The sequence below is a fragment of the Zerene cesonia genome, chromosome 9 (assembly GCF_012273895.1).
Source record: "Zerene cesonia ecotype Mississippi chromosome 9, Zerene_cesonia_1.1, whole genome shotgun sequence".
Classification (NCBI taxonomy): domain Eukaryota; kingdom Metazoa; phylum Arthropoda; class Insecta; order Lepidoptera; family Pieridae; genus Zerene; species Zerene cesonia.
Genome location: NC_052110.1, coordinates 417,066 through 441,927, shown reverse-complemented (window position 1 = coordinate 441,927; position 24,862 = coordinate 417,066). Strand labels below are relative to the sequence as shown.

Here is a 24,862-nt window from a genome sequence, read left to right as displayed (position 1 = left end):
AGATAGCTAAATATTTATAACCAAAACTCGCGCTTCATTTTGTTTATTTATCTTATTCGATAGCTCTAACACTACAAATTTTGTCCGTAACTTACCTAGCCGTTATAGAATAAAATTTAAAATTGAATTTGTATTCACAAAATATTAGACTTTGCAAGTCTTTTGATTGATTATTTCTACGTAAAATTCAATAGAAATAGTTCAAGCACAGCAACCAAGACTTTAATTAACTAGCTGTTCGCCCCAGCTTTGCCCGTGGTACATATAAAGTCTATGTCAATCAGTGAAATTGCAGCTTTCTAATGATTAAAGAATTGTCGAAATCGGTCCATACATAAGTTTCGTCTCTATAATATCAGTATGATAACATTAATTTCTTATGAAAAATAGAAAGACTGAAATGTATTGTAAAAGAAATATAAATATATAATCTATCTTATCTCTAAGATTAAGTTCTAAATACACAATATTTAGTACTTGAATTAATATTTTGATCCCACGGCCCTCGCAATCAAGCCAACCACTACACCACTGGACGAAATACAGTTAAATAAAAGCTTATAAAAATAGAAATAAAATTTTACCCAAAGAGCAGGCCAAGGTAATATTCACGATTTCAAACACATTCTTTAGTTTTTATATGCACAAACAAAACCATATTTCAAACTTGCCTTGATTGATTTTTACTTTTTATGATATAGCTTCTGCTCCCGGCTCCACTCGCGCCGACTTTATTTTGACGCAGTCAAATATTTTAAGTCTAATTGTTGTATAATCTGTATTAATTATGCATCTGTGTGTCTGCCTCACGGTAACTTTAAAGAAGGATTCTAAATGATCCAATTTAAATAATTGTATATTTTTCACAAGATAATTTCATTGCTGCGATGGTTCTGTTTGACAGAAGAAAAACGCCATTATGGAAGCGACCCAATAATAGTAATTTTTACTGTCATATACTGTGTTTAATAGTAAATATAAAACAAAGATTATACGCCAAAATTACTACTGAAAAATTACGATCCATGCCCCGTCGTTTACTCTCAAATGGAATGTTATGTATGCCAGAGAAGCATAAACAATGTTTTTTTATGCTTCTCTTCCGTTTTGCATTTATATTTTCCTCAATGAAGTAACACTAACTGTTCGCTCCGGCTTCGCCCGTGCTACATATATAGCCTATGTCACTCAGTGAAGTTCCAGCTTTCTAACGGTGAAAGATTTTTTGGAAATCGGTCCAGTGGTTTTTGCGTATTACAAAAATACAAAAATATTAAAGTTTCCTCTTCATTGTGTCAGTGTTGGCAAATATTTCTCATTATCTCCTTTATTTAATCAATGATGTTCCCAAAACGAAATTGGTTCTCTACTCTGTTTTATGATTAGTTACGTGGGTTTTCAATGGGTTGAGGTAAATCCTTTGTGTTTAATACGAAACTATTGTTATGTGGTCCCATTTTAGAATCTAGGGTGGTATTTCCCTCCCAGGGACTTCAGTGACCTTTTTTGTAGAAAATATTTTTATTTATCTGACATTTTAAACTGCTTGGCCGGGGTCAAAGGCAAAACTCTAGTTTTAAGCAATGTGCAGACAAAACTAAATACGTTGGCCACATAGCTACGATATATAGGTAGTAAAACTTGAAATTGAATAAATGTTAACACGAAATAATTGTTCATATTCGTCTAGATAATCGTGAAGTTAGGTATTACAAAATTGTTTAATAGGAAAATATGTAATAATTGGTAACTCTGTCCAAATATTTAATATAATGTATATGAATTATGTATATGAAGAAAAATAAATTGTTTTAATTACATTTTTTATGACATATCTAGGTACATACCAAATTCTCAAGGAAAGCCATAGACGTATAAAATAAGCATTGCATTTAAATTTATTAATACATATATTTCAATACGCAAAGGTATATGTCGTTGACATCTACTCAAATGTAAAGTCTCAGATTAAGAACAGTTACAACCCAAACAATTAAAGTATTTCTAAACAATTATAAAACCTTACTTAACGCAATATCAAACTAAAATATTATATAAAAGACGATTTCCTTGCCAATGTAAAAGAATGGTTTTTGTGCAAAAATCACGATTTTGCCAACAAATTGAATAAAGTCTGAGTGTTTTGTTTAATTTTCAAACTTTCAGATCCGCTTCATAGGTTTTGAGCTGAAAAATAACAGCCTAGATTTTAAAGAAAAAAGGCTTCTTTCTCTTTCAACGATTGTATAAAGATTTGTAGATGTTATGCAGTTAGGTTGCATAAATTAAATGCAATCGCAAATGCAGACTATACAAAAATTTAAATTATAACCTGAAAAAACGGTGAAGAAGTCGAGCTTGCGACACTAATAATTCCTTAATAAGCTAAAGAGTAACTGCAAAATAGTGTCACCCATCATTTTTATGACTGTACCAATAGTTGCTTAACCTCGTTTTTTTTTACTATTCGATGTTATAATACTTGCTGTTGGTGTTATATACATCATCTTTGAAAAAATAACGTTATCTTTCAATCAAATGTTGACTAAAAAGGTTATAATATTTTCATAATAAAATCACAGCGAATTTTTACTTGAAATCACAATTCACACGTAGGCGGAGATACATAAAGAGCTGTAAAAACCACCCGAAAATTTATTTCTCTTCAATTGATAATATTTTATCTCATATTCTCGGATTACTTTAATACAACAAAATGTCGTTTATTCCCTAACAATAACATAACATACAATTTTAATTACATATACCTATCATCTTCAGAGGCAAAAGGCGTCCCAGTTTGAAAATCGTTTGAAAATGGGCGCTGCCTGAAACTCAAGAGTATCAGGCAGCGCCCATTTTCAAACGATCGATGAATGCTTTCTTCCCGTGGGCCTAGGGCTGAGTATTTAAAAGAAATAGACAAGTCTCAGGAAAGTGAGCATGTACACAAAATTATTAAGATATTAATTACGTGACTATTCTTTAAGTAATTATAACTTAGATTCCTGCCTAGGCTTTTGCGATGATTTCCAGTTTTCCAAAAAAAACTCACGTAAAATAAAAATCACGACACCCAAAGACAAATGGAACAATACATCAAATCGTGCCACCATAGACAACGAATTCGCAAAATTCGTGATACCGATTCCCCACTCAATAGATCCACGCTCGTCTAGTTTTCCGGTCTATCGGTCAATTACTATAAATACTAATACCAACGATTTATCTGTACATTGCTTTACCGGCGCTAGGGGCATTAGCGACCCCCACTAAAATCGAAATTAACAGACGAAAGTACTGGAAGGTAGTTACAGTGAAGTGTTTTTGAAGTTTTTTTTTTACATATAACAGAAATTCATTCCGGTGTTTTGTGATTTCAGACCGCCTGGCATCATGGCTTTTAGGGCTGTACTGTTTTGTATATGTAAGTTTTCTGTTTCTTTATTGTTTATGCATTTAAATAATATATTTTGGATTCATACAGTTATTTGGTACTTAAATATTAATGACAATAATTTTTTATTAATAATACTGAACAAACTATCAGATATAACGTATCTGTTTATTTATAACGTATTAAAAAAAACGGTCAATTTTATTTAGGAAAAAAATTTAACACATATTTGCTATTATATCTAAATTGTATCCTATATAACACAATATAATGATCCTTTTAATTAAATTAGAATAAATATACATTTCTTTAAAATATTTTTTTGGTCATAATACATTGGCTATCAATTTTATTTCCTTACCTATATCATATATTTAGAGATTCTTCTGCTTCGTCTTATGAATTGATAGTTAGAGAATAATAACTAAAAAGAATTACAGTTTATAATATCATGAAAGGAACAAAAGGAAACATAAAAAAAATTTTATGTTAACTTTTTTTTGTTTTTGAGGTTGAGGTCTTTTGCTTGCAGGATAAATTATTATTATTTATTTATTTAAAAAACAACCAAAATTCTGTCATGAGAGTCATGAGGTGGGATTCGATCCCGCGACTATAGCGATTTCCAAATTAATTCACCATTAAATTTATTTTTGATTCTCAATCATTTCTTGTTATTACACCTAAAATATCAACTCAAAGTTTTACTACGTAACTGTTAACAACAAAACAATAAATCAAACAAAAAATATATTACAAAATGATTACAATTGCTTTAACTAATTACGCGTGAACACGTAAACTGATAGCATGATCAAAACAAATATACAGTATGTAATGTATTTATATAAGTTTTAGTTATGTGCTGGAATCCCCAGTATCCGCACTTCCGTTTATAAAACGTAATTTTCAGCACTGTCGCTTTTACGCAATTATATTTTATGCGTTATTGTTAACTAATAAATTATTTAACACCGATAAGTGCAAATAAAATAATATAAATATTAATTTGTTTTATTATAATTTGGTTTATTATAATAATACATATTATTATTATAATAAAACGATTGTCATTTATTCTATTATATTGTTGATCGCATTGAAATAGTTTAGTCATGAGCACCTTACAATTGATGATTTTTTTACATTAACACCGAACTTATAATCGGGAGACATTGTTGTTATCGAATATGTATAATTAGCAGTGTATATTATATTGTAGGTCATTGACAAGAATTTCCCTGACACTGGTGAAAATTAACAGTGAAAACTTATAGTTCAATCAACTTTAGTATGCGTTACAACCAGTTATTTGATGCTTTGATCTCTAGTAGATTTCGTGTGGTAGAAATCAAGTTATTTTAATTTTAATAAGCTATATTACTTAGTCAATTGGAATAGAAACATTTTCAATCATCAATGTTTAAAAGAACCTTGTTGCAGAAAATTGATAGTAACATCTTGAATAAGAAGAAAAGTAAATATTTGAGAACAGTTTTCCAATATATAAAACCCATAGAAAAGCGAGATGTATTCCAAGATACGCAATAATATTCCAGGTGCCGTATCTCTAGCAACAGCCGCGCCCGCCAAACGAGACGCCCAAAGAGCTGAATATGATTACGAATACGAGAATTCCGCACAATCCCAACAGCCAGCTGAATCGAACCATTATGACGCTTACATACAAGACGTTAAAGCCGCTGCATCAGGCGATGGAAGCAAAAAGGGCTTCAGCAGAGGCAGTGGCCTGCGAACGATAGCCGTAGGATCAGCGAATCAAGCGAAAACAGCACTCGGCAACCAGCAAGCAGCTGCGTATCAAGCGGCATATGTGGCTAAGAACACGCTGGCGCAATCAGCGGCTCAGTCCAGCGCAACAGCGCAAGCAGCGCTGGCTGGGAAACAGGTGATCCTGTCGGGATTGGAGCAGCAAGTCAGAGATGCTAAGGTCGCGCTGCAAGGTGAAGAAATGCAGCTGCAACAGGCTAAGCGAGCTGCCCAGTCTGCAGCGCAAGCGGCTCAACAGGCTATGCATCAGGTATGACTTTTCTTTTGCAAAATTTTCATCAACTGGTTAATTATCTATATTAATGTTTATACTACAAAGCTTAAAACTTGTAAGTGGAACAAAATTAAGAGTAAGACACTTATAAAATTATACAAGGTATTGTGAGAAATTACTCAAAATAACAAGCACTTTCAGTGCATCAAAAAACTTATAAATTTGCCATGAAATTTAATTATCTTTATTTCGAAAGTTGAAACCGGCGACGCCAAAATGAATTTTTCATTTATCTCCTAAATTCCAATAAGTGAAAAAGAAAATTCAATTAAAGATCTCTTTGTGCGGTAATTGAAATTTTAAATAATTTTTACTTAACCCAATTAAACACGGTAATATAAAAGTTATCTTCTACTAAAATACTCTATCCAAATTTCAAATCCGAAAAACATATGTGAATGCGATTCTTATTTATTTGTTACGAATAAATACAGTAGCCATATACAAAACATTTTAGTTTCATATTTTAATACAACTAAAGTGTTCCATATACTTTAATAAAAATGTAATATGTACCAAATGCTGATAACTCTTACAAAACACTTCGCTTATTAAAAATATTAACAAATAGTTTAGGAAGTGTAATTTATATCACACAAAGTTATAATTTCGATCTCTTTCCTCAAATAAATAGAACTGAATTAAGCAATTTAAATATAAATTGACAATGGACTAATTTTGTTTTCATTTGGGAGCAAAAAACGAGTTTTTACCAATATCCAACGCAATTACTCAGAAACACAGTTACGTAGAACGTTTTGCGTAATTTCACAACTAAATTAAAAAACGTACAAGAGATTGTACTCGAGTTTGCTGTAATTAGTTATTTACACAAGTTCTAATAAATAAATTTCAATCGACTAACCTAGATTGTACATAACACGAAAATATGCAAGACATGTTATATCTTATCCCAGATCAAAATAATGGATCCCGTTTTGATTGATAGAAGTCAGAATTTCTGTTGCTATGCTTACATGATGTCTTACACTCGAAGACACCCTCTGTTTTTATTAATATACTGTTTTTAGAAAAGAAAAACAGCTTCAATTTTATATAATCGCAAATCGTTTACATTAAAGATTAAATGTTAAATAAATTACTAGGAATTATATGAGCCATCTACCCTAGAGCCACATAAAATATCCTCATATAACTTGTAACATAATCTACTGCTGTCCTCCAAAAATTAAGAATTAATATCAAACAGAGTTAGCCTAAACAAATTCAATCAATTTCATCCATGAACAAGTACTGGATAAAAGGCAAACATTTCGACATTGTATTGCGATACTCAGGTGATTTTACCCAACGGTTTTCATCTTATTGTAGTAAGATATTCCGTAAGATCTATCGTTTGAAATGACCTGATATAATGCGGTCTTTTGGTTACTTCAATATCTGTATAAATAGAGATTGTGTGTAAACTCAAACTCGAATATAACTTCATCTCTTTCAAATCATAACTTCCATCAAAAGGGCATGTAAACAAAATCAAAATACAAAATTTAATATTGAACACTGGTTCAGAAAGTAGTTTCTACTGAGCTGTGTGCTATTTTGTGTCAATGTAACGTTTGAATTTTTTATAAATGATAATAGTATATGTCTTAGTTCAAGTTAGATAACGGATCTTCCTGCATCGTTTTCAAACGTGTTGAATCAAAAAAAAAATACCTACCTGTCGGATATATTACACATATATTAAACAAATTATCTCAAAACCGAAAAATAAACTGCCTATACTTTATAAATTAAGTACTTCTTTTTAATTTTTGTGAGAACGTCAAATGGAGGTATTCATTTTGCTTATAAAAAGTATTAAAAATAAGTTTTCTGCAATGATATGTTAACGTATCTCGTAATCTCTTGGCACGGACACGCTCCACTTACTGTCCATGACATCGGACTTCTTTTATTGTATACGTCTATAGGTCAGTTGAAAGTAATTTCATTAAACTATCTGACCTTTCTCCGCTCTTTTTTTATGGAAATTGAGCTTTGGGTCTTCTCTTTTTCATTAATTTTCTCTACTTCTTTTTCTCTAGAGACAATTTATAGATTTATAGAGAGTATTTAATTTATTGAATTTTCCGAATATTATTTCCCAACCGTTAACAATGCGCTTATCAACAAACTGACCGTCTTTTTTGCGTTACCTTTTATATTCATATATTTTCTTTGATTTCAGTATGACCTGATGAAACAATTATACTTAGGTAGAAACACTTATACTTATTTATTAATAATAAGAATTATCACACATATATATGGAAATTGATGTTAACCTGAACATAACTTTACATCGGTTCTTCTCTTTCAAAATATCTTTATGTTTTACAATATATCGCTTAGTAAACTCTGTCTATTACACGAGTAGTTTTAAGCGTGATTGTGAGTCAAAATTTAATTTATTATACGTCAAAGAATTGAATTATAAAAATAAATAAATGAAATTTAGTTATGTTGACCTAATGTTGACCATTTCTTGCGGTCTACAAACGTTCTCCAACGAAAGCAACAAACAAATATAAATGCACAACCCACGAACAACTGTACAAATCTTTTTCACATATAGTATTGTTTATTTTGTTATTTTCTGTCACATTTTCATATGCACACATAAACAAATTACATAAATCGACAGGTAAACGTGATTCAAGCCGCGCTAAACGCAGCACAAGCAACATCAGAGAACGCGAACGAAGCGGCCTCGCAAGCGGCCGGCGAGCTCGGCGCGCAAACAGCTATGGTCGGCGCGGCGCGGCAGCGGTTGAGCACGCTGCAAGAACAGCTCAAGGGTGTGAGGATCGACTTCGAGGCGACGCAGGCTGCCGCGAGGAAGGCGCAGGTACGAATGGATGTTTTTTTTTTTTACTTAGGACCTTAAAAAATCAGTTATCTGAAGGTTTTTCTGTGTTTCTGAGCCTGTTCAATATTTTTCGTTATTTAATAAACACCTTTTGTTGGCATGGTAAAAAGAATAGCTCTTGTGTGGGGAAATGTCCCCAAAAGCAGACTTGATGTCAACCGACTTCAAAAAACGAGGAGGTTATCAATTCGACAGTTTTTTGTGTTTGTCACCTCTTAACTTTTTACTACGAACTGATTTTTATGATTCTTTTTTATTTGGAAAATGATGCCTGCTATGTCAACCCATTTAAATTTGGTCTAGGTCTGCTAATTTGAAAGTGGATTTGCTTTAGTACTTTTCGTTTAATAATTATTATAAACCAACTAGACATGAGACATTAAACCTTATGTCAATTCTTTAAACAGGATTGGATGACAATGGCCCCGATGTTTATTATAGAAGATATCAAAATATCGGCTATATTCTAAATACTATATTATGTAAAATATCTGATATAAAATAAAATACCTGTTGACTGACAAACCTTTGATATTTTCTTCCTTTCATAATTTCTAAATCTGTCCATATAAAGATCCCATAGACCAATCTATCTACCACCCGCATAAACATCGCTATGCATTCTCTATCGCAATCGTATTTTTCCATTGCCTTACCTTGTCATAAATTAATTTCTAGTAATAGTATCATGTGTCTTTTTTCTAATTATATTCCAATGCAACAGTACAATACATCTGCATTTATATTCCCACCAATAAAATTTCCTTGTATGAAACATTTTTCGAACCTTCGCAGGCTGCTGCCCAGCAAGCTCAAGCGAACGCAGCGGAGGCCGCAGCGAAAGCCGCAGCAGCTGGTCTGGCGCAGCATAGCGACTCATCCCACGAAGGTACGAGCAGCGAGGAATACAAGCGACAGCCTGAGAGCCAGGACTACTACCAGGCGGAATACCAGCACCAGTAGCTTAGGGGTTAAGGGTTGACAGGAAGGGGTTTGCAGGAATCCCATAGAGGTAGCTGGTGGTGATCACTCCAGAATGCCGGAATATGTTTTACTGGTGTCTAGGTTAACTGGGAGTTCAAGGAAATTTCATAACTTGACTATTTAATAGTATAATTGAAAAGGCAGTAGTCAGAAGTTAGAACCCAAAAGTAACTTTTTCTGATGAAGTATAATATCACGAAGGTTTAATAAACAATAGTCAATTCCCTCGAAAAATATTGTAAATAAATAAAGAGAAAAATTTCGCAAATATCTATGCATCGATATGTTTTGCAGTTGAGTCGGAATATCATGCAAATCCGTAAAATAAAATAATTTTTAGTCGTAATTTGATCCATTCTTTCCATAACAGTTTTATGATAGTTTATAGTAAGCCTAGACATCAGATTTAGTTAGTAAAATCAATTGTTCGATATTGAAAAAGGTGGAAATAACGCTATATTTATTAAAATACCGCCTTTAACAATATCAGCAATTGCAATTAGTTGTAAATAAAGAGCTAGCTAGATAGTTGAGTTCTATAGTTAATACTTATTGTGATATATTTTTGTACTTCGTTTTTATAACCTAGATTTTAAGGGTGACCATATTAACAGGATTATGGGGATGCTAAATTGAATTACTAATAACAGCTACGTAATAAAATTAATCATATTGACACTTAATTCATCACTTAATCAAATAGAAATTATTCAACGACTTCAAAAGTTATGGTTACCCTCAAAATATTTAATCATCTGTTAAAAAAACTTTCGTTTTTGTACAAACTACAAAAATGTAAAGTGAAAAACTCTCAAGAGCAACACTAACTAGACAAAAGTGCGATGTCCAGGAAGATGCAATAGTGATGTAGCAAATTTATTATTTAATAAAACATTTTGTTACAACCATTTTGTTATTTAAGACTTGACTGCTTCTCGACTTCTGACATAACTTTGACATCTCACTTCATCTTCTGACTTGACTAATCCCTAATCCGCTAACTAATATTAACGCACTTATATTTCGAACAATAAAATTAATTTACCAGTTAAACTAATTACTGCTTTGTCTCATTCTACCTCACTAGAAGAAAAGAGACATAACATAAATTACATTAGAGAATAGAAAAATCTAGTTCTCTTTATGTTTAGCCATATGCTGGTGCATTAACTAGGTACTTTAGGATTTATTAAAAAATGCATAACATCTTTTCTAAAATGGCACAGCGTAAGTGTATCACAAATTTAATACACGGAAAGACAGCATAAAAGATTAGCTTACTATTTAATAACTCTATTTGAATAGTACGGTAACAAGATTTAAGCATAACTTCAAGAAACAAATTATGGATATACGAATTTTGTACATGCATATATAAATATTTCATATTCATACATAATATAATATTATTTGTATCCTTACATTTTATACAACATGCAACGTTATCTCATATAGCACAAGACTCATTTTCCTTTCAGAACGCCGTCGCAAGCCAGCAAAACCACACCAACTTCAAGAGGAATATAGCAATGGCCTAAAAACATTAGATTTTACACCCACATATTTAAAACCTAGAATCGTATCGGATACACCGATCGAATTCTATCAAATATCACCAGAAAATAGTGAAACACAAGAAAAAAACAGTGAAGTAGTTCAACTTTTAGATACCGAAGCATTCGCCAAATTTCCTACATTTAACAGCGAACATTTAGCTAATGTGCATACAAACAATAATTTTGGATTCGAATGGTAGATTGTTAATTATTTATCTTTGTGTGAAATTTGACAGAGTTCGCATTTAGTATAAGCTGTGGAGTTTGTAAAGAACTACATGCATTTATAGTGTATCTGTGTAAATATCAGATATCTAATTGTCTTAATTTGTACAATGTACATTCATGTAAATAACGTGTAATATTGTAAATCGCATTTATATTTAATAAGTACATTTATTACTAAATGTAAGCATTGCATAGGATATTACGATAACGTACCCTAAGTACCTATTGCTAAGGTATGCATTGAAAAACAGTGAACACAGTGGTAATTATATAGAACATGAAATAATTGAGTTCTTGTAATAAATATTAATTAAACAAGAATATCGTTCAACTCGTTCCAGAGCCAGTTGAGGACGAACAAGAAGAGGCTGATGATGAAGAAGACTGTGAAGAATGAGGAAGTACAAAACATTAGCCAAATATAAATTTAATGGGATGTAAAAGTATGAAATCTTTATGCTATTCTTTTATTGTGTACTATGGACTTAGCAAACGGACGTTAAATGTTTTTTTTTACTGAGTAACAGAAAAATATAACGGGTATATTAAAAATTGAAATATTGATACAGTTTAATTTGTGCTATAAATGCCGCCAACTGCGTAAGGAAAGTAAAGTTTATACTTTACTATACTATTTTAGTATAGTATTATGTTATCTGTGGTATAATGTCACGTATAGATACGGGGAATAACATCAGCGTAGAGTTTCCACATTCAAATATACAAATAGATGTCACTGATGTAGTAAATATGTATTCTTTAAGATATAAAAAAAACAATTCACTTCACTATGACGTAAATAATATTTTCATAGAAAAAAAGCATCACTAATATTTAGGTCTCTGTTAAGTAAATTTTGTTCTACCCTGCGAGTTTCAAAGCATGCAATTGCCATTGAAAAAATATGCTGTTACTGGTCGCGTCAATATGTTTACGATAATTTTATACTTATTGTTACCTAATTTTAAGCGTAATTAAATAAATTGTTAGTAAGTTGTTGTTAAATTTATTTATTTATTGAACCTACACAAAATACATATTCAAGAGTCGAGACACAAAAAGCCAGCGACGACCTGCTATGCAACCCTTGGTACAACAGACAAAAGTATGAGAAGAAAAAAATTAAAAAATAAATTGCGGCAAACCATTTTAAAATTTGACAAATATTATCGATATATTGATTCTAAAGATATACTCAATAGTCTTTTGTATTTTTTTCGTTTAGATATCTTCAAGGAATGTTGTATTATCAAAGGAGAACGTAATAATACTACCAAATAGAATGGACTCAGTTCACGCTTTGCCCATAGATCGATTTCACTTTCCGCAAATCCAGCTGACAACATAGAGGTGAAGGCTGCATTTTATTTTTAGCTTAAATTTGAATTCATTTATAACAAAACTTCTGTGTTGCATTATTTTTATTACTCAAATTTCAATTTATCTGTAGTGGAACCAAGTGGATTCTGTGAGTTCTGTTTTTGTAAATAAAATGGCAATGTTTGAAAATATAACTTTTTTTAATAATGTATTATACTACCGATTCTTAACCTGTGTACACTTAAATTTAATTTTTAGTTTTATAGCATTGAAATGCTTTATAAATGAGAAATTTTAAAACGATTACTGTGGCAGGATCACGGGTGGCCGAGAGGCTAGGCGTTGCTACGGTTAGGCAAGATACGCAGGTTCGAATCCTGCCTCGTGATCAAATTTTTTCTATTCTTTCAAAATTTCTCATTTATAAAGCATTTCAATGCTATAAAACTAAAAATTAAATTTAACAAAGGCCGCGTTCCATCGATACAATATTGTAATCATTGAAATAATGTTTCGTATTGGTTGTGATGGTTCTTAATCATCTCAATAGATGGCGTGGGGTGCCCCTTTAGGCACATGAAACCGAAAGAGTAGAAGAAATTCGATTACTGTGGCAGGATCACGGGTGGCCGAGAGGCTAGGCGTTGCTACGGTTAGGCAAAATACGCAGGTTCGAATCCTGCCTCGTGATCAAATTTTTTCTATTCTTTCAAAATTTCTGTGTACACTTAAGCTGAATACTTACAATATAAAACTAAACTTTTGCAAGCTCTACCCGAGTATATTAATTTTTAACTGCTAAATTTATGTTTTCTTTAACACCATACATAAATTCCTCAATAATAATATAAATTCTTTAGATAGCTTGACTTTAGATTCAAATTTAATGAATAAATACATTAATACTAGAGAAGTGAGATGGTGATTCGTTCTTTAATTCGTTGTAGATGGAAAGCGATCCCCATTCCCCACCGCCGGTAAACATTAGGAGAGGCAGGAACTCGGCAAATGCGTCGCGAGGCATTAAGTGACAGGGAAAGGATTGATGACGGATATAAAGGAATGGACTGGGAAAGGCGAGGAAAATGATCACGGCAGAAAATGAAACACAAATGACACATACAAAAACTTTATTACAAAAAACCAAGTCATAATTCTCCTGTGGTCATCACACAATTGTATAAAATTTAACAAATGTTCCAAACAACCTACTATTTACATTCAACTGTTAATCAAAAGTCACTGGGTCACTAGGTACCCAGAAATTAACTTGAGTTTTGAAAAAATCAGACAAATTAACTTACTGTTTCTAAATTAGGCAGTATGATAAAGTAAATAATTGATAAATTATTTAATACTGCGCATAACATTCCTATATAGGAGGGACGATTATTTTTCGTAGACACAATGTATCGAAAAATATAACATGATCATATTTATGGATTTAAATGTAATCATGTTAGATTTGAATTTGATTTGATACCCGTAGTAAAAGCTGAAAAAGGTCAAGGTTGTCACACTTCAATACTTATAGAAAATAAAGTAATGATGTAAACAACATTAAAACATGTGCGCAGCAGCCCTTAAATAGTCTCCCGAGCTGCTAGCGACATGGCGTATGTAGCTCGGGCTTGTTACTCCCTTGCTCCCTTCCCCCCGCACCATTGATTCGTATGAACGTCTTCGTTGACGACTGTTTGGATTAATACTGTGTATTGATAAGTCAAATACTAAATTTTGCAAACTGGATCCGTATTATATTATTCCATACTAATATAATACGCGGTCCAACTAAGCATAGGATCGACTCAGTGCCGTATTGTGACATTCAAATTAATTATTAAAAATTATGTTGGTATGCAAAAAAGATGAATGAACATGTTTACAAATTATAATTTTCATTAAAATTGACACACAGAGGTCATTGACGGTCCTATTCTTAATTGCATCTCACTATACCCAATTTTTGACTAGATTCTAAATTGTAAAGTACCCACACAAAAAAAAAACAAAACATGCTATTTAACTATTAGTGTTAGGTCGATCGGCACAACCATGAAGTATGAAATCAACCCAATCAAAAATTTACACAGTATCTGGAGAAATTGAATTCAGTCCTTATTTATCATCTTTCACAACAACTTCTGTTTTATTGTCACTAACATCAACTTTTTCTTCTACTTTAATATCCTCTTTTAATTCGTCCGGTTTTAATTCAATTTCAACACCGTTGCCTACATTTGATTCTTTACTTTCACTTTCAACTTCACCATTAGAAACATTATCTGAATTTGGTTTAATTTCTTCATTATCCGCTACTACTACTGGTTTTTCACTTGCTGCATCATCATTCACAACTTCTAAGTCACAAAGGTTGACATTAGCTACATTAATAGCTTCTAAGAGATTCTCCATAGTGTTACTGTCTACCTTTTCATCTGGACTTTCACTTGATGGTGATTCTTTAACTTCACTGGGTTTTTCAACAACCTCACTGACTACTGTATCTTCTGCTTTTTCTTGGGCCGCTTTTTGTGCCTTGTTTTTCTTCGATTTCGACTTTTTCTTAGGCTCTGGTTTGGGAGATTCCTCTTTTTCTTTCTTGTTCGTCAGTGTGTTTAGTTGTGTTTGTAAGTGAGCAAGGCTTTGTCTGAGTTGAGCGCAGTTAGCTGCCATAGCATCAACCTGTAATAGTAATTAGGTATATAACACATTAATAAAGGATTCTATTCAATAAATTTGATATAAGCTGTCCGCTCGTTCGATATTCGATTGTAATAATTAGCCTAAATTAGGCAGCTGACCACTTATAAATTCTTAAAAAAGTAAAATGAAATAAAACACAGACATTCTTATTTGTAACACTGTCATGAATCTTACATGCAATTCATATTTTGTTTGCAAAAGCATTTCGAAGTGATCACTGGTTGCGGGGGATAAATCGCATCGTTACGTAACGCGTTACGGGGCCAATTCATGTGACTTCTGATTTCTGCTTAGTCTAGTTCTGTCGAGTGTACCGGGACACACGTATTTTCGTTCGAATTTGTCCGCTTCCATGTGTTTAGTATACCTTAGCATCATTAGCCGGCTGAGTTGGTGGGATGGCGGGCGGCGGCGGCAGCGCTGGCAGCGGCGGCCGCTCGATGTTGTGCTCCTTCAGCGTATTCAATAGGAGGGTGCGCTCGCCCTGGAAGACGTTAACAAAATTATTGATACAATACTATTTTAGACAAATTATATAAATTTTATGCTGTTATTTGTAAATTTTATTTTTATATTTATGATGATTCGTGTAATCATTGCTTTTCGATATCACTGAATATTTGACATAATAAGTAACTACTCAAAATAGGATGACGGGGACTGTCTGTGAGCAGTATAAATATAATATGGTATATTATATCGAACACCCCACAAACCCCCCTCCTCCTCCACCCCACTCACCTGCAGGGTCCGGCACAAGCTCTGCATCTGCTGCAGCTGCCTATTAGTTGCCGCTGCTCGTTCCTCACCAGCTTGCCTCTCACCACACATATCAAGTAGGGCTGTTTGAGAGGTCTCCCACTTGCTCTTCCAAGCAAGCGACTCCTTTTCCAGCTTTTGGATCTTTTTCGACATCTGAATAGATAAATAAATATATATATTGAATTTTCACACCTATTCGTTTCGGAAACATAGCTATTGCCCCTTACTTTCAACAACCTGTCCAAAATGGAAATTAATTGACTGCTAACACGAATATTTAATTATAATGGAAAAAATATCAACTCTCATATATTAAATGATAAACTATATAACTAGAAATTGGACAGATTTTTAAATGATAACAACATGTTTAATATCAATGTAAAAACAAAATATTTGCTTCTCATAATATTTTCTGAATATTCACCTTCTCCATCTGCTCCTTAAACCCGCCAAACACCTGGTTACTCTTCACCAGTGCATTCTGAAACTCATCATATTTATCAGTGTACACTGCTAGCTGGCCCTTCAACGCAGTTTCCGTACCCTGCAGCTCCATGATTTTGGACCTGTACTGAGCGAGAGTCATCTTCATCTGTTCAGCCTCGGCCAGAAGCCGCTCCTTCTCTGCTTGATGCTCGAGAGCCGCTTTTTGGAGCTTCGCGTCTGATAATTGGGACTCTAGCGCCATTTGTTTCGCCATTTTGTCTACCTGTAAACAATTATAAGAAAAAAAAAAAAACTAAATTAACTAAATTAAAACATTTCAAAAGAAAAATAGATACCCTTCAATAGCCTCACTTGTATAAAATTTTTAAATTAAGGAGGCATTTACAATTATGTACAGTTTATGATTATGTAAATAAAACTTTATTATTTTGCATGTTGTTTTTATTTTTAAAATTAAAAAGTGGTTCCGTGAATGAGTATCAATATTAGGTATAAAATATATTTTTTTTTTATCATTATAAATTTAGTTTCTATTATATTATTATTAAAACAATATTTAGACATTTAAAATAAATATAGTATATAGCATATTGTATTGAAACCGACCTGTTGTTCTCTTAACTGGTACTGTTGAACAACACTCTTAAACTTCTCAGTCATGCTGATATTATCGTCTCTCAACTTGGCATTTTTCTCATTGTTTTGTTGCAATAGCGCTGTGATCTCTGTCAGTGTATTCTGAAACTTTGCCTGCGTCTCCTTACGACGTTCCTCCTCCTCACGTATTTTGAGCATTGATTCCTCCTAGAAATTAATTAAATTTATCTCGCATAAAAAATTTTTACTCAACACTCCAAGGAAATTCATATTAAAAAAGCCTAATCATTTAATATATGATATTTAATTAAAAATATCAAATTAAAAAAGCTTATAGTTATCAATAAATATTTATCAAATTCCATGTTCTCATTAAATTTATAACCACTGGATATCTTACATCTCATTATTATCATTTATTATAGGCAGAAATTTGAAAACAATATTTAGCAAGCACATGCTTCAACGTAATGTTAACAAAACCACTTGCTTTAGGGGCATCTCAAGACATCATTAAAACACCTGCATTTGAGTAATCACACTAAGTTTCGTATATTAATTTTGTAAAATCTAGGAAGCAGGCTAGTGTTACTGTTCTATCTAGAACATCACTCAAAAGTGTTTCGACTACTTTGTTCAGAAGTGCTTTTGTATCATCAAAGTATGGTAATAAACTATTTACCACTGGTTTGCAAAGTAGTTTTTCAAAAAAGAGCAATTAAGAAACTCTGGATTTGCTCTTTTAAAACCACATTAATAGTCTTATTAGCATTAACTCATAACTTTTGTGAATTACATTCATTTTAATATATGTATTCTCTTAAAACTAAAATATTTAGGAAGAGATAAACATGGATTCTTTTAGAACATACCTTAACAGCCTTATTATGTTTCTGTAACTCCCGGCACAAATTCTCCAGCTTTGACTTAACCAAAATAGTCTTATTATATTCATGTTGCAGCTGTTCTTTCTCTTTTAGCAATAAAGCATACCGTTTGTCCGACTGTTTAATATAAAACTGTAGTTTTTTGTTCTCATCTGCGGTTTGAACATATTTTTTACACACTTGAGCTAGTTTCTCATCAGGGGATGATATGGAATTTAGCGATTTCATGAACTGTTCAACATTTTTATCATCACGACTGAGTCTGTCTTCTTTTTTGGTCTTTTTCGGTATTTCTTGGGGTTGTGAAGGCTTTTCCTGTAATATATGAAATTTGCCAATTTATTATTGATTTATATATTTCTACATGCTTTATTATGTATCCAATCCACCAAAAAATATAAAGGATTTAAAGAGAGCTAGTGATCTCCAATGATCCATATAAATTTATATATTTAAATTAATAAAGGAAGGAAACATGAAGTGTAAATAATTTAATATGCCTTTTTAATTTAAATGAAAAATTATTTAAAATGCATCAAAAGGGTATTTACTACATTCTTTCCCTTATAAGACTCTCATGTGTAAATGTGCCATGGAATAAAAATACCGTAAACACTGTTTTGGCATTGTGCCAATTCCAGTAACATTCATGTAGAGGTTAGTTTTATAGAAAAAACATATTTATTTATTGTTAAATTAACCTAGAATGCCGCGTACAAACAGACTAATACTGAATTATTTTTTTTGATTTAATTTCCTTACTAAGAAATACTGAAATTTTACATGAAATTGGAAACCGACATTCGATAGGTTTGTATTCTATTTATAAAACCAAGTTTTATTTCCCATAAACTCACTTTTGTATCATTTTCCTCTAAAGGTTTTTCTGTATTCTCCTTACATACTTCCTCTACAACCTCCATTTTTATGTAATTTTAGTATATTTCTCGTATATTTCTAACCTGAAGTTTAACGTTATCACCAAACAACGAAATGTATACCTGTAGGAATGTGCTAAAAATAGTGCTAATTCGAAATAGTATCGATTTAAACAGAAATACAGAAATCGATTATATTTTATAAATTTTATTTACGTTAGATTAAATATGTACAAAAGCGTATTATTATTTTATGAATAATCCCTAAACCTGAGACGTACTTTTTAATATTTTTATTAAAAAAAATATATATATGATGAAAAGTTCTTATGATTACTAAATGAAAGTATCTGTAACTTAAGGATACATTTTTAAAACATTTCCTAGTAGGTTAATAAATGTATGTATTATCTATTGGCCATTTGTTTCCTAGGAATAGGTCATTATTTTAAACAATTTTTAACAAAAACAAAAATTTATCCGATAAAAAAGTACCTCACTAATTTTCGTTCAGAACTGCAGTAAATCGGTAAGAAGTTCATCAAACCTAATAAAATAGTACATATTAATTCTTTTTACAAGACAAGACAGATTAAAGCAATATTTTAATTGTATCATATAATTTGGGAATATATAAAAATACTGCGTAAATTATTTCATTGTAGTGATAGTATCATAAATCTGCTTTCAACTGGTATTTTGCAGATATTACTTGTGTGTTGCAAGGACAATAATTTACCAATATTTAGGTAATGTGAAATTATCAGTAACATATTTTTATTTTATTTACCTTGTCGATCTAATACAATATAGGTAATTCATTATTGAAGATGGATATTTAAAGCTACTTAAAAACTAATGCCTTTTCGTATAAAATTAAACTTAATCTTGCACAAGCTTTTTGTTTCATGTATTGGGTAGTGATAGATTGTTGTTATTAATTGCAATGGAACCCGTACCTAATAACTTTGATAAACTATGACTATACTTTATCAACAAAAAAAGAGCTTTAATCTGATACCCCATTGAAAAATGCAGTTTAATTTTATAATACTTGCAACACTTGTACGTCAAATGTCAATGTCCGTCAGCCTTCTCTTTTTAGCATCAATTCAATTTCATTCTATCAAAAAGAAGGTGAGCGTTTGCAGGTGAGTAATGTTTTTTATTGTGATAAAATAAGCTTTTTCTTCAAAAAGTGTGTCTGCCTCCTGTTTGCAACATATCTGAGTCACAACCAAATATGATATAATGAATACAAAAGTTTATATTATAGTGAATTGCTAATTTGCCGGCCGGAAAGTATCTGATAGGGCCGTTATTTTTCAAGACTTGAGGTCAATGAGCTCCGCAGATCTAGCGTTAGTATGGGCGTTTTAGCATGTTTGCAAAGATAAATTGCATTATAATAAAGTCTCTTGCTCATGATCACCGTTAGATACGAATTACCGCTTCGATGACTAGTCGCTGTCAAATAATTACGCTAACTCCGACTTTCCCTGTTCTTTGTTAAAACTCTTTGTCCTTCCTTTAGTTCTTAGTTAGCTCGAATAATTTACCGATATTATTGGAAATAAAGTTGTGTTGATTTATTAAATTATTTTTGCATTCATGATAAAATGATATTTTTGAAAAAATGTTGACGTTAGTAATAATTCAATTTCTTGCAATTTTCCTTGCACATTAATGTACTTGTATATTTATATGCCATGATAATATTATGACACGATTTGTGTGAAAATTTCGGTGATTTCATTGATTAGCATATCTTATCTCTCATTCTTTAACATTATTTCCTTACTTGGAAATATTACTTTCTTTATTTCTCTAGAAAATTTAGTAATCTTGTTAGCTTCATACTAAAATGCAATATGATTCATAATTTCATATATTACACATTGTTTAAACATAAATCTTACAAGGATATATGTTAAACAGTTTGTGAAAGCTTACATGAGCTATGTAACAATCATTTGGTTATCAGATCAGAATTCAAAATCATTTGTACATAAATGCTTATTCATAGTGTTAACTTTAGCCTCTTATAAGTGACAATCATATTCCATAATAATAAGAAAGTAATAAAGATTGACAGTTTGATGTACTATAAGCCAATTTCAACTATATATTTTTTTATATTTTCTCATATTTATGTTATACTTATATGCACAAAAGTTAACAATGTACCAAGTCCTTGAATAGTATTTATGTGTGAGATTGAACTAATGTCTGTTTGTTAAAAATATTTTCAAATATTTGCCAAGAGTTTTCCTGCATGAAATATGTATATAAATTTATATAATTTTGCAGGTTACAGTTAAAATGTAGCCAATAATAATTATGTGGTCTAATAAAAAATGAAAAATGTATTATGATAGAGTACATACAAACTAAAAAAACAATATTCAAATTTGCTCCCACAAAAATAAGCATAGATTATAGAGTAGTACACTAATTAAATCATGCTCTATGTGACTATTTTAAAACTGAAATTACTCTTATCCTGTAACCTAATGTTATAAATAAAAAAAACTGCCTTCGCCAGGCTACTTGGTTAAGATATTCTTTCTTTTGAATACATTTTTGTAATTGGTTGAACTAGTTTAATTATTATAAACAGAACAGAGACCAAATCTTCTACAATATATTTGTTTAAAAAATTCATGAAATATGAAGTTTATAAGGTAGTTTCTTAAAAAATATACTTATTTTATTTTTAATACATTTGTTATTATCAAATTTTATGCAGTTAGCATATAGCTCGATATCATCAGAGAATGGATTTAAATGTAATATATAAAATTCTCGTGTCACAGTTTTCATTGCCATAGTCCTCCGAAACGGCTTGGCCGATTTTGATGAAATTTTTTGTGCTTATCCGGTATCTATGAGAATAGGCCAACATCTATTTTTCATCCCCCTACATGATCAGAGTAAGGCAGAACAGCATTTGCCGGGTCCAGCTAGTTAATTTATAGAATTTACCTAAATTTAATTGTAATGTAATATGTTAATTCAAGTTTGTATTGAAAATAATTTAATTAATATTACTTTAATAGAAGCATTGTTTATATAAAGCAAGACTTTTGAATATTAAAATAATTTCCATAATTAATTATTTTTCTGATATATTCTATATCCAAGTTATTAATGTTACACTTGATCTATTTTCTTATTCACTTAACCATAATTAAAACGCATTCACTCAAAACCCTTTGCTCTAATGTTTGAGCTATTTTTAATTCTTACAATGTTAAAAGCTCTCTGGAGTTGTCTATAAAAAGCTATTTATGTTCACTTCATTTTTAGATTTTTTTCTAAGTTATGTTAATACTTTTTTCCATAGACTCAAAAATAAAGCTAAGGCTAAATCTTCTTAATTTTTTTTATAGGTTTTAGTACTGCAAAAATGTATTTCTTCTTAGTATAACACTCTTCAACAAAGTACAAACTGGATTTATTGAAAAGTCAAGTTTCAATAGTGACAGTTAGCTAATTTAAACAAGTCAATTGCAAAACTTCGAGGCGTATCGACTATCGACATTTCTATGTTCATAGACGCAACATTTACACAAATTATCATCTGAACAATAGACAATATATATGTAAAGCCAAAAACGGTAATCCTCTACCGTTTAAGGCCTGATTGGCAGATCTGATCGTTCCAATGTGTCTCCTAGGCTGTGGTTTGCAAAACCGGTAAGCCGATATGTGTTGCATTATTCGATATCTAGTTACTCACAGTGCCGGATTATTTATAGAGGAAATATAAACGTATTTCCTCTATGGACACCCCACAATCCCGTAGGCTTCTATTGTCCCACTAAATACCCCACGCTATATATATTGATAACACGCAGTGAAGCGTTTTCCCTTACGCATTGATAAGACTGTTACCATCGGTTTATTTTTCTTTATTATATTTATATCCGGAATTTTCGAATTTACCTTGAACCCTTTAGATCGTATGGGAATATAGGAAATATAGGTATATTTTGTGATAGATCTAACCAGCAGACAATCCACAATTAATTTTTCTATGCTTTTAAATGATGACAATTTCGTTTAGTAGAAGTGTCCATCGAATTTATTGCGTAATGTTTTGTTCTACAATAAAGGCAAGAAGTCCAAAAGTTTACGAGTTTAGTTTACGAGCTTTAATCAGGCTCTGTCGCAATAGGATCCTTGTATGGATTCAGACAATAGGTAATGAGTAATAGGGGATGATTAGCATGTACGCTCCATGGTTTTCCCTGTAATTTGCGGTCGTGTCATTGGGGGTTTTTCTGGATATTTGAAGGGTTGTTCCTGATAAATCAATACACGTATGTCATGCATTCATTTTGCTATATAGATAGAGATATGAGTTTTCTAGGTACATATCAAGGGATTTTTTTTAGTCTAATTATAGAAAACTACACAGTCTCTACAGACTACACAATCATTATTGTTATCAACATTTGCCTTAAAGAAATTGAAGAATAATGTTGCGGTGGAAGTTTGTGAAGTTTTAACCAAGTAGCTATTGAATCCTGCCGAAAATGAAATATTATTTTTTACGCTGAGGATACTACTGTCGATTTATTCCCAAGTTTAAGAGGCTTGAGTTCTTCAGCATTAAGTACTGATGCTCATCATAAATTCAGTACCAAGATATATGCGTAATCGAGTAGGTTTATCTCGTATCTTACATCGAGGTCAAATACCATAAACAGCCAAAAATATAGCGAGATACTGTCTCAGTTTCAAGGAAAACAAAACACTTTGTCTTGTCCCGTTATTAATTTGTAAGTGAACGTCTGTTTTGTTTTACCGCCGTCCCATGTAGCAGGTCGGTTTATCCTTTGCTCAATTGCCTGGTAGAAATCACTTTTATGCGTTAATACAGCACTTCGTATGGTCTATCTCATAAGTGTCAGGATGAATCGATATTGAAGTTCTTTTTCTGTTTGAAAGCTGACGCCCCCCGTATGGTCCCATTTTCTTTTCTAAGTTATGAAGTTCTAATTTTCTTTTTTTTTAATAATTATAACTTTTTACTCCGGGCAACGCAGACAGAATCAGGGCTCTATAAAATACATGATGAATTAGTAAAAACAAAGGCTAGTCTTATTGCATACATGATGACCTGTTGTACAATTTTATTATCCAGATACAAATGGCTACTTGAGACGTTGATAAAATAAAGATATTATTATATGGGAAGTGCAATGTACTCTCAAGGTTCGTAATTATTTAGTACTCGTAAGTACCACTCGACGGGCATCCATACTAGATCTGACTAGGTCAATTAACATTAAAGCGATGCTAGATAACATTTCCTTACTAGATTAACTACTTGTGCATATATTAATGTACAATACTTTAACTTGAAATTATTATTTTTTTTCTTTTATTGAATCGTTTATGACCGATTCCTATTATAAGCATGGTATAGTAAACGGAAATGGTAATTAATATGCTTATATTAGCTCCACTTGTATGTTTGTATGCTACACACTCCTAGACTCGTATTTTGTCCCTCTATAAAAGAACAGATTTAAATCAATCTGTACATTTATATATTTATAGAAACATCGGTCATAATACAATTTAATGGATTTACTTATTATCCTGATTAGCATCGCCATATATAATTTTTCCTATGTATATCCTAAAAGAGTAAGTGAGACAATTTAGTTGTTAAAAAGCTTGCATTAACTATAGAAAATTTGTTATAACCTTAACAAACAAATAAGCAAGTTTTTTATCCATTAAAATCCAAGTCTGGAAAAATAATTAGCCTCGAAGTTTCAACCGTGGTATTAAGTATTCTTAAGTATTTTGTCGAATCCCACGTTTGCTTAACTTATTTGGCTCAATATTAAGGACTACTAATTGAGTATGTATGTACATTATATTGTAGGTCTTCATGAAGTCTAGCTTCCATTTAAAACATTAAACATGTACAATCAGAGATGAAATCCTCTTATACCCTATACTAGGTTCTCTGACGCGGGTTCATTTTTGTGTTTAAATTTTCATTCCTTTTTCATACTCTTCAAGGTTAGTTTTTCTTCAAAAACTTTCCTTTTCCGACCGAACTAATAGTCCAAGAAAATGGGTAGGGTAAATGCGAATTTGAGATTAAAACTTGAATTTTTGATATAATTTACTTTGA

General features: G+C 31.6%; 3 protein-coding genes across 3 annotated transcripts in view; 2 read left to right on the top strand and 1 right to left on the bottom strand.

Moving 5' to 3' along the window:
• Positions 1–3,241: 3,241 nt before the first annotated feature.
• Positions 3,242–10,223, top strand: LOC119828953 (tol-Pal system protein TolA-like). Its single transcript, XM_038351284.1, has 5 exons — positions 3,242–3,307; positions 3,384–3,427; positions 4,957–5,438; positions 8,110–8,313; positions 9,130–10,223. The coding sequence occupies exons 2-5, from the start codon at positions 3,397–3,399 to the stop codon at positions 9,295–9,297; spliced, it is 885 nt and encodes a 294-aa protein (XP_038207212.1). The 5' UTR covers positions 3,242–3,307; positions 3,384–3,396; the 3' UTR covers positions 9,298–10,223.
• Positions 10,224–13,535: 3,312 nt separating this feature from the next.
• Positions 13,536–18,831, bottom strand: LOC119828992 (gamma-taxilin). The gene is made up of 7 exons (XM_038351338.1): positions 18,682–18,831; positions 17,810–18,139; positions 16,947–17,144; positions 16,318–16,602; positions 15,870–16,043; positions 15,496–15,612; positions 13,536–15,107 (listed from the first exon to the last, which is right to left on the bottom strand). The coding sequence occupies exons 1-7, from the start codon at positions 18,745–18,747 to the stop codon at positions 14,541–14,543; spliced, it is 1,737 nt and encodes a 578-aa protein (XP_038207266.1). The 5' UTR covers positions 18,748–18,831; the 3' UTR covers positions 13,536–14,540.
• A 928-nt stretch (positions 18,832–19,759) lies between these two features.
• LOC119828894 (basic proline-rich protein) overlaps positions 19,760–24,862 on the top strand; it is a 12,451-nt gene continuing 7,348 nt past the window's right edge. Inside the window, exon 1 of the mRNA XM_038351199.1 lies at positions 19,760–19,853. The gene's annotated coding sequence lies outside the window, so the exon portion shown is untranslated. The remainder of the gene's footprint in view (positions 19,854–24,862) is intronic.